This window comes from Ochotona curzoniae, unplaced genomic scaffold, assembly GCF_017591425.1.
Source record: "Ochotona curzoniae isolate NIBS_2020 unplaced genomic scaffold, NIBS_Ocur_1.0 scaffold_3890, whole genome shotgun sequence".
NCBI classification, from domain to species: domain Eukaryota; kingdom Metazoa; phylum Chordata; class Mammalia; order Lagomorpha; family Ochotonidae; genus Ochotona; species Ochotona curzoniae.
This window is the reverse complement of record NW_024467115.1, coordinates 27,741,450-27,752,519: the sequence shown is the minus strand read 5'-3', so window position 1 is coordinate 27,752,519 and position 11,070 is coordinate 27,741,450. Positions and strand designations below refer to the sequence as shown.

The 11,070-nt window shown below is 47.7% G+C and overlaps 1 protein-coding gene across 3 annotated transcripts in view; it reads right to left on the bottom strand.

The window, feature by feature from the left end:
* Positions 1 to 9,898: 9,898 nt before the first annotated feature.
* SASH1 (SAM and SH3 domain containing 1) overlaps positions 9,899 to 11,070 on the bottom strand; it is a 174,636-nt gene continuing 173,464 nt past the window's right edge. For all 3 annotated transcript variants that reach the window (XM_040965460.1, XM_040965461.1, XM_040965462.1), the window contains one exon: positions 9,899 to 10,236. In XM_040965460.1, the coding sequence (XP_040821394.1) occupies positions 9,970 to 10,236 (267 nt within the window). In that variant the 3' untranslated portion in view covers positions 9,899 to 9,969. The remainder of the gene's footprint in view (positions 10,237 to 11,070) is intronic.

The window sequence follows — 11,070 nt, the reverse complement described above, 5'->3', positions numbered from 1 at the left end:
GATTCTTGTATATACTAACAAGCACAGGGCCCAGCACAGTCCATCGCCTGAATCAGCTGGTCATTGCAATTGCTGGGTTGGTTCTGTTTCCATCCCTGTCTTCCACTGGAACCAATGGGTGTTGCAGTCCAGCCTGGTTCTGCCCAGCACATGCTCAGCCCACGCATAAACAAGTAGGAGCTGCAGCCTAGTTGGAGCAACACACAATAACCCCCACCAGGCCCATCTCCTGCCCTGGTTTGCCAGTATGTGTGGCAGACTAGTCCAGTCTGTCTCACATCCCCTTCTGCTCTCATAAATGCCAATGGGTATTAACGCTTTGTTCCCTCTAACAGTTCCACTATGCAGCCCACACAGATGCTGTTGTATGTCTGTCTAGCCACCCAGCTCCTGTCCTAGTTTTCGGGCCCTTCCTGTGGAAGTGGTAACCCAAGAGGGAGGAGCCCACTATTTCCCTCCCAGGCCTCTCTCACTCCCAGATTATGCACTCTGTAGGTAGTTCTGTGGTTTGACTTAACAGAATTAGCCCCCAGAGCCAGCTTCTGCCAGCTGATGCTGTGGCTAAGCCCAAACTACCCTCACCCACTCTAATTTTGTTTGCACCAGTAGGAATAATCAGCCCAGCCTGGTTTTTCTCTGATCTGGGCCATAAGAGGCACACAGGTGTTGTAGTCCCACTTAGTCTGGTCTGTCCCCATCCCAGCTCATGCTCTCCGGTGGGAGTAGATATCCAGCAGGGGAACCTCCACCTTATTCTCCCTACCTGCTCTGACCCCTCCCTTCCTGATTCTCACGTGTGCTGTTTGGGTGCTGTGGTCACATCTAGTACAGGCAACCTGACCTTGGCATTCTGTGTTGTGTACTCCATTTGTTGCGACTGAACCTGGCTTGACCCACACTCTGTTCTGGTGTTTGATTTGCCAGTGGATGATGTGAACTGATTCAGCCTGGTCTGCCCCTGACCCATGCCAAATGTATGCTAGTGGGAAATTTTCCATGGCCTGTTCTGGGCTATTTCCTTTCATGCCTCTTGCGCTTACCTGCAGGGTCTGTGTCCTGCCAGAGGAGTTGCCCAGCTCCTCCATCAGAACCCCTCTGAGTGCCAGATTTCGTGCATACCAGTGGGTCCATGAGCCAGCACTACTCAGTTCACCTCCTGTCCTAGCAGGAACAGTGGCTTTTCCTAACTGGCCTTCAACCCATACTGGTTCTTGCTGTTGAATATTTCAGCCCGGCTACGGCTCATCCATACCCACATATAGCTCATACATGGCTCAGTAGGGGTTGAGACCTTGCCTAGTCTGTCCCACATCTACCCCGATCCTCCAGGACACCAGAAGGTGTTGCAGTCTGACCCGGCCTGGTTCCTCTAGTCCCAGTCCACACTCGTGCCAAGGAAGACTACAACTGTATCCTGATCAGAACATAGCCCCATTCCAGCCCACGCGCCCCTTAGTGGGAACCTTCACCCAGCTGGGTGTCCCCTTAGATCCCCAACCAGGCCTGTTCCCAGCCAGTGTTCAGCATGCCAGTGGTTGCTCTGACTCAGCTTGACACAGCCCGTCACCTGTCGCGACCCCTGCCTTAGACACTGTGGCTCAGTGTCCATGGCTCACGCAGACTTGGTGCAAGAACCTAGCTGGAAATATCTTGTGCTCCATCCTGCTTTCTAATTTTACTTGCGGGTAAGGTTTGCTCAGTACTGCCTGGTGCACAAGTTCCATTGCCTTTTCATACATTGACGAACCGTTGGAGCTACTTTGCCCAGCTTGTTCGACCCCCAGGACTGGACCACCTGTTCACCAGTGCGAGCTATGACTCATCAGGGGAATTTCCCAAGTTTCTCCACTTGATCCACTCCCAGACCTGGTTCTCATACATACCATTGGGTTTTAGGCCAGTGCCCAGCGTAGTCTGGCCTTCCTTTTGGCCTTGCATGAGCTGGTGAACATAGCAGCCTGGCCCACCCCACACCCTAATCAGGATGCACATTCAGGTGCTGCTGCCTTGACCAGTCCAGACTGTTGTCAGTTCTTTAATCTTTGATTGATGGCAGGCTCCTTGGTCACACCCAGTTTAGTTCATCACCACTCCATCTCTTGAAGTAATCTGTGGGGCTAGAATTTCCATAGGGTTTGGCCCACACATCCCCCACAGCATCTTCCCCCGGATATGGTTCTCTAGTGTGTTTGTTAATGTCATGGCCCTGTTCAATGTGTCGGTCTCTGCTGAGTCAGTTCTGTTTCCAGCTCTGTCATCCACTGGAACCAATGGGTGTTTTAGTCCTCGATCCTACCCGCTTCATACTTGGTCCTCACGCAAACCAGTGGGAGCTGCAGCCTAGTTGGGTGACTCCCCATGACCCCCTCCAGGCCTGCTCCCTTCCCTAGTTCCCATGCTTACAAGTATGTACCACAGGCTTGTTCAGTATGTCCCACATCCCATTTAGCTCTCATACACGTCAATGGGCATTCGACCGAATCAGCCTACTATCCAGCCCACACACATACTGTCATGTGCCTTTCTGTTTAGCAATCCCTGTCACTGTCCTGGTTTTCATGCTCTCCAGTGGGAGTGGTAACCCATGAGGGAGGTGCCCACTATCTCCCTACTAGGCCACTCCAACTTCTGGATTGCACACTATCCAGGTGGTTCTGGGATTTAACTTAACAGAATTTGCCTCCAGTACCAGTCTCTGCTATCTGATGATGTGGCTAAGTCCTACCAACCCTTGCTCAATCTAATTTTGCTTGCACCATTCAGTATAGTCAGCTCATTCAGGCCCTTCCCCGATCTAGCTCACATGAGGCCCACAGGTGTTCCCCTCACCTGTCTTAGCTTTTGCCTTCAATGCTGTGGCATAGTATCCCTGCCTCCTGTAGACCAGTTATTGTAAGAGCCTTGGTTGGAATGTCATGTGCTCCATCCTGATTTCTACTCTTTTTTTGTGAGTTGAAATTTGTTTGGCCCTGCCCAGTCTGCCCCTTCCAGTTGCAGCTCGGCCCACTCCATATCCTGTTTTAGGATGCTCCTTCAGGTGCTGCTACCTTGACCTGCCCAGACTGTTGTCTGTGCCTTTACCCGTAAGTGATGGCAGGTGCCATGGTCACTCATAGCTTGGCCCCTCGCCACCCCAGCTTGCGGGCTAACCTGTGGGACTTGTATTTCCACAGGGTTAGGCCCACACTTCCCCCATAGATTTTACCCCCAGACCAAATTCTCTCACATGCTGGTAAGTGTCTTGACCCTGCCGAATGTGACCAGTCCACTGTTCCACCACCCAGTCAAGTAATGGTGCCCAGCTAGGCAGGTCCCCATCCATAGCTTTGGTGTGGACCGGTGTGTGGCAGTCAGTGATGCTCTATGCTAATAGCCCATCTCAGGATTCCTAATTTGGCTGGTGATTCAGTCTGGCTCAAATAGATCTTATGGATACTCTCCTCCAACCATCAGATCTCAGTCCTCACTCTTACCCCAAAGTTTCAACCCTGTAACCGGGAATCACCCAGAATTCATCTCTCACGTACACTAAAGCTGGCCTTATTCATAGCAGTCCCTAAGCAGCAATTTAATATCCTAAAAACACCAGAGCTTGCCGCTGAGCGGTCAGCAGGCAGAGCCTGGCACCATTTAGTGCACTGGCTGCCCAAAGCCAAGGACTCAGTCACTGCCTTTCGGCAGTGGTCTTGGCCTGCTGAGCCTCCAGTCTTGGATCCGGCCCTTCAGGGGTGTCCCCCACGGTCGCCACACCATGGGGGCTGCCATCCGCCACCAACACTAAGGCCCCAAATCCTGACTAAAAGGTTTTCTGTCTTCACATTCTCTCATTGGGTATGAATATCCTGCTCTATTTCCGTGTGTAACATATTGCTAAGCATCACTTGTAGGACTGGTCAGTTGGTGGCAAATTCTTCCCATTTTTGTTTTGGAAAGTTTTTGTTTGACATTTGTGTGTAAATGAGAGTTTTGCTGGATACAGTATTCTGAGTTGGCAGTGTTTTGTTTAGGAGCTAGACTCAGTTTTCTCCTAGCCTGTAGGGTTTCTGATGAGAAGTCAGCTGTTGGTCTAAATGGGAATGCTATGAAGGTCATTTGGCATTTCTCTCATGCTCATTCTTGAATCCTTGTTTTATTGTGCGAGGTTTGACTATAATGTATCATGGCGAACATCATTTTTGATCATGCCTCTTTAGGAGGGTCTAGGTGCTTTCTCTGCTTGGATGTCTTCCTTCATATTAGGGAATTTTCTGCTGTTGTTTTGCCTTTAATGCATTCTTCCTCAGGAACTCCTAACATGTATGTTTTGTTGCTTGATAGTGTCCCATGTATCTTTAACAATGCTTTGAGTTTTTCTAATATTTGTTTCTTGGCTTTTTTTTTTTGACAGCATGAGATAATTGTAGGGTTTGTATTCTCAGATATTCTTTTTTCAGTTATTCCAAACCTGTTGTTGAGGCTTGTCACTATATTCTACCTCACATATTGAATTCTTCATTCCTGATATTTCTCTTTGATTTCTCTTAAGAATCTCCATCTTTTTACATCACATATGTATTTCTTTATCTCAGTAATTTTGGGCAGTCCTTTTTCCCAATTCATTTTTCAGACATTTTATCAGTCTCTTCATCTTCACATTATAATACTTAAGAGGTTTTTTTTTTTATTATTAGTTTTTATTTGAAAGGCAGATTTACAGAGAGAAGGAGAGACACAGAAAAAGATCTTCCATCCACTGGTTCATTCCCCGGTAGCTTCACTGGCCAGAACTGAGCTGGTCCAAAGCCAGGAGTCAGGATCCCCTTCCAGGTCTCCCATGAAGGTGTAGGGTCCCAAGGCTTTAGAGCATCCTCCACTGCTTTCCCAGGCCTCAAGCAGGGAGCAAAATGGGAAGTGGAGCAGCCAGGACATGAACTACTGCGTATATGCAATATGAGTGCTTATGGGTGGAGGAATAGCCACTTGAGCTATTTCATGGGCTCCAAGAGTTGTTTCTTTTGGGGGAGTCATGATGACTTCCTTCTTGTTGTGTTTTGTAATTCTGCATTGACTTTTATGCATCTGTGGAAACATTTGTTGATGTTCTTCTCTGATATCTTTTGTATCTTTAAATTATGACTGTTGGTTGGAATGAAAGTTCAGATGTATGTTGAGACCAAGGTTCTGTGGCTAGTGCTCAGTTATGCAAAGTCCAGGGTGACACCCAAGTTGAGCATGGCGAATTGTCAACAGCAGACAAGGAATGATCATGAAAGCTAAGCACCACCTTACCTTCTGACTTTCATGATCAATGCCTGGGCTAAGCCCGCTGTGGCTACAGCCCTCACCCACAACAGCCCATGAGCCCATGAACTACCAGAAGATCTCTGTGGTGCCCATGTCAGAACAGAATCCTGCTATAACACACTATGGGCAAGCTACAGTCTCAGTCTTTGATATTCAGACACGTTGAAGGCCCAACGATCTGGCTACTTGCCGCAGGTACCGAAGTCCCACAATTTTTGTGCAGAGGACTCATGGACAGCAGGAACTGAGAGTCTGCTGGGCCTGGTGTGCCCACGAAGAGCAGCAGTATTCCTGGCACCAGCTGCCTGAATGCTCAGCTTTGCCCCAAGCCTGGAGCAGTGTGAACGGTTGTGTATATGTGTGTTCCAATGGGTGTGCAACCCCCTGCCAAGCTACCAGCACAGTCTGTAGGGAGTGTCAATATGTCCCTGCTTTTTTTTTTTTTATTGGAAAGGCAGATGTACAGAGAGGAGAGAGACAGAGAGGAAGATCTTCCGTCCGATGATTCACTCCCCAAGTGACTGCAATGGCCGGTGCTGCGCCAGTCCAAAGCCAGGATCCAGGAACTTCATTCCGGGTCTCCCACGTGGGTGCAGGGTCCCAAGGCTTTGGGCTGCCCTTGACTGCTTTCCCAGGCCACAAGCAGGGAGCTGGATGGGAAGTGGAGCTGCCAGGATTAGAACCGGTGCCCATATGGGATCCCGGCGTGTTCTAGGCGGGGACCTTAACTATTACACTATTGTGCTGGGCCCAATATATCCGTTTCAAAATTCCCTAGTTGTTCACATCTACACATGCTGGGGTGTTGTATCTATCACATACCTTCACTGACCTTCAGGTGGCTTTATCCCCCATTTGGTGTAGTCCTCCCTGTGGCTGGTGGTAAGCAGAGCATCCCCCACCCTGTCTCTAATCTGAGCCCAAAGTCACTGTGGGCATTCAGATTCTTTTTTGGGCAATATTGCTCATGGTACTGGGTTTCATGGTTAGTGAATGAAAAGCTGTTCCATGGTCTCTGACTTCAGAATGGTACTGATTCTTGCCTGCTCTGGGTACTCGTGTTGAAGAAATGTGATCTGCCTACACAAAGATCTGGGAGCAACCCTCACGCCCATTCCAGCAGCAGTCCAAGCCTGAAGTTAGTGCTGCCCATTAGGTTGTACATCAGAAAACATCACCAGCAACCCTGGGTGTGACAGGCTGCCCTCGCCTGCTCAGTGAGGGGCAGATTCCTCCCAGCTGCAGAGGCGTTTGTGCTGGCCACACATGGCTCTATCTACATGTCTCCATCCTCTCAGCTATCCAGCGTTTCCCCCTCAGGAGTCTCTAGAACTTTCCCCTGGGAAGATGCTTGCTCTGTTTCTCTGCCACCAGCTTCCCCAGGTCACAATCAACAAGTCTCTTCCCGATTCAGCCATCTTGCCATGTCTCAAGTTGCTTAATTTCTTCAACATTCAGATTGATAATTTTTTCCCTCTGTAGTGCAAGGCCTAGGTTCCGTTACCGTCTACCCAAGGGTTGCTGGGCAAGTTAACCCTCCACCTGGGCTGTGATTCTTTGTTTGAAAATTAAGGGCTTAGACTGCAGATGTTTAAAATTCTCTGGATTAAGATGCTGTGGTATCTGACCCATTGCACATTTTAAGGGTAGGGGAAAACCAAAAATGGGTAGAGAAAAAAATCTCCATGAATGCCAAACAGTATACTCTGAAGATGTGGTTAGACTATTTTTCACAGCATGTGTGATTTTATAATTACATTATGAATCCATTTATCATGGCTACTCTATTCATTTGCAAAACACCCCAAAAATGAACAAGACGCATATCCAACTGAAGAAATTTATTTTTTTCCCTAGGTACATAGATGACACAATTATAGACAAGTTTTTGATACACAGGAAAACCCTTCTGTCCACCTTTATTTTTGCTAAATCAATCATCACAATAATTTTTTTTTTTTTACAATTTTGAAAACAATACATAGCTTTCTTGAGCTGAAGCAATTGCAAGAACATACTGGTACTGGTATATTACAGCTACTTACAATGTTTAAGAACAGCAATGGAGAAAAATAAGTTATTTAAATATTGATTTCATATACAGAAAGTGCAATGTTGTTAGTTGTTATATAACTTGCTTCACTGTTTTCTCTATCAATTTGAAATCAAGGTAACTTGGATTTGGGCTATTATATATATGTATATATATATATATTTTTTTTTTCTGAAAATAATACAGTACAGACATGCAGCAGTGACTGGTGAGGAGGCCCCCTTTGCTGCAGTTCCACACGCTAATGACACTCTCTCAGGAACTGCTTTCAGCAACTCGAGTAGTTTCCAATTTTACCCACACTCAGGTTTAGGATGGAGGAAAAGGCCTCTGGGAAGGGCGGGGAAAGCTCTCTTGGTTTTTTTCGGGGGGATGAAAGTGGAAGTAGGGGCTGGCTGCCTTTCCTTCCAGACAGCCTTGAAGTAAAAATGTTAGACAATGTTGCAAAGCTTCCTAAGGCAGACACCACCCCCCCAGCTTTCCTTGTGCTTCCCAAAGATGGCAGCTGTGTGGCTACTTGCAGTTCCATACCCGGGGTACCTCCTGGAAGCTGGAGCTTGAGGGAGCCCTCCCCTGCCTACTGCAAGGCCCCCAAGTGGCCCCTCATCGCCTCACTCAAATATCACGCACAACATTCAGGTTTCTCTCAGACCAGATTCAAAGTTCAAAGCAAAAGATGACCCCCCCCCCCAAAAAAAAACCCACTAAAGATATATATGTATAAAAATATAAACACAGTAAAGTAAAAACCACCTCAGATCCCTCAGACATTGCCATTAAACATTACTTCATGGTCCCTGAATTTGATTTTGTATGCCAAGGCAATGGTTTCTAAAGAATTAAAAAAAGAAAAAAAAGAAAGAAAGAAAGGGGGTTTGGTATTCTGAGAAACTCCAATTCAGCAACTTCCCTCTCCTGCTCTTATTTCTCCTTCATTGGAAATCCTCCGCTGGCAGTGAGCCAAAGCTGAAAACCGACAGGGGGTCTCTCCTTCGCTCGGCTCCGTGCTGTCATGGGGTCTGTCTGCTCAGAGTTGGGGGAAGAAAGGGGGTCTGTGATGCTGCAGCCCAGCGCACGACATTGGTTCTAATCCCCACAGCCTCTCCACCTTCCGGACGGGCCGTGCCACACCCTCTGACGGGCAAACTCGCGCTGATGTTAAGAGTTCAATAGAAACTTGGCAGCATTCCTTTTTAGTCTACATTTCCAAAACTTCTTCACATGGCAACGTACAGAAAGTGAATGTTGCTGAAGAAATTTACTTTATGTACCAATGCATCAAAGAAAAAAATTCCATACCTCCACAGTGTCCTTTGCCTCAAACATAAAGGATATGCTAAAGATGAATGATGGCTTTGTAATGAATGAATCACCCTCCCTGTTGCCATGAGCGAAATTAGTTAAGATGGGACGGCACAGAGCTTGTGACCAAAGTCTTGGTGTTCCAAGTGTTTGTTATAAATGATCACCTCTGACACTTAAAATAGTGTTTATCATGTCAGTGTAAATGAAAATCATTTTATAAGTAATAAAAACCACAGTTGTCTAAATTTGTTTGCTAGAAAAATCAGATACCAGGCTACAAAAATATAGAAGTTGGAATCAGTTGGAAAATCATTTAAAAACCTGCGCCTACTTCACTACCCCTGGCTAATGTGGCTTGCTGGGTCTATAGTGAACCCCGTAAAGAAGGAGGTACCTAGAGAGAAAAACAAGGATGAAACTACCTTAATGATTTAAAACCGAAAAAGCTGAAACATTTTTAGAAACGACTTCCCTTTCTTCAGAACACCTTCCTGCCACAGGCAGTCTGAGCTAACGATGGAATTCAGGATCAGATCTCCAAGTCAATACTGCAACGGAACAACCACTACACTGATGACAACAAAGGCAGCTACTCACAGTGCAAACCGGCATCCTCTCTGTCAGTTGGATACCTTGTCACTGGGTTTGTTGAAGAACTAAAAGCCAGCATGGATTATGTACCTGAAAAACACCTCTACAGAAGTGAGCCATGTTCGAATGAAACAACCAGGAAAGCCCATTATTTTTTTTGTTGAAGACATCACAGGTATGTTTGAATGGCAGTCGGGGCTGGACATGAGTTAGATAAATGCTTAAAAGCTCATATTAAGGCAAATAAAAGCTGATTGCTAGAAAGCAATGATTAAAATGCTCTTGTTTATCTAAAGGAGAACAGGACTGGTTTTCTTGTGGTACAGCCACGATGTTCTAGCTCTTGGGCCTGTGAGTATGGTCAATAGCGTCTAACTACTCCCACGTCTGTTACTTTGGCCTAGCTAAGCCCATCTGGCCCTCGGGCGTGCCTCAGGAGGACCGACAAGGTCAAGGGCACAGCGAGCAATGGGCTGGGCTGTCCCATCCTCTCCCCCAGGCCCTTGCCACAGCAAACAGAGACAGGCACAGCATCTGCAGCCGGTTGGCATCCTGGTTCTTCCGTGTTCTGAAAATCAAAGTAAGTGCCTGTCTTTGTCTTTGGGGGGGTCAAAGAGAACCATGCTGGTTTCCTTCTGGAGGAGGGGACCTCCGTCCACCCAAATTGCCCGCTCTAGTGGGCCACGTGCTGAATGCAGAGCTGTCCAGAGAGGCCCAGACCCGGGGGCACGGGCTGGCTACACCGCGGCCTCAGGCCCCGGGGGCAGTCTGAAGAGCCTGGCTGCAGCCACGAGCTTGTGGATGTGCCGCTCCTCCGTGATGCCGGCTGCCTGCAGGCAAGTGGGAGAGAGAGAAGGCACTTGGCTCAGTGTGCTGACCCCCGCGGCGGTGAGGGTGCTGGTGTACATGGGCAGGCCGATGGAAACGAGCCAGTCGGACACGGAGGCGATGCTCCCAGGAGACACAGGCTTCCGGCAGATTTCCGTGAGGCCACCGCTTGGGATCTGGATGGACAAAGAGAACCAAGTGAGGAAGGTTTGAAACAGGCCATCGGACGGCCATGTTTTAGGACCCCAAGAATTATGGCACAGCGGGGCCTCCATGATGATGCTTCAACCAACAACCACTGCACAGGGCCAATCTCCCTTGTCATTATTCCCTCCAGGGCAGTGTAACTCCATCCACAGGGCCTTGCGGTAGGTATTGTATGTCTTAGAGATGACTGAAGGTACTTGGCTGTGTGCAGGTTTTCCGTAAATAATATATCAGTTCATTACCTTTTGATTGAAAAATAAATTCCCTTTATTTGAAAAGCAGAGCAAGAGAGACAGATTCCTTCCATGGGCTGATTCACTTGTCAGAAGAAAGCCCATAGCAGCTGGTGTGAGGCCGCAGCCAGGAGCCATGAATGCCACCTGAGTCTCCCAAACAGATGGCAAGGACTAAGTCCTGCAGGCATTATGTGCTGTCTCCCAGGACTGACAGCTGCAGGAGGCTGGACCGGACCTCCACCCAGGAACTCGGACTGTGGGTGCTCCAGGCAGCACCCTAACTGCTGCATAACCTCAGCCCCTAGGGTTCCATTTTGTATTAGGGATTAGGGCACCCATGGAATTGGGGGTTCCCGGAACCAATTCTGCAAGGATATTTGGCAAGTGATTGCACTTAAGTACTGCAACTCCAGAATAACATAAGAAAGTGACAAAGCTAGGAGATGTTTTCTCAATAAATCAGTGGGTCTCCTTGAGAATTTAACAGGGGCATTCTACACTCCCGAAAATCTAATTAAAATTTGAAAACATTTCCACAATGCAAGATCAGCTAAACTACAATATACT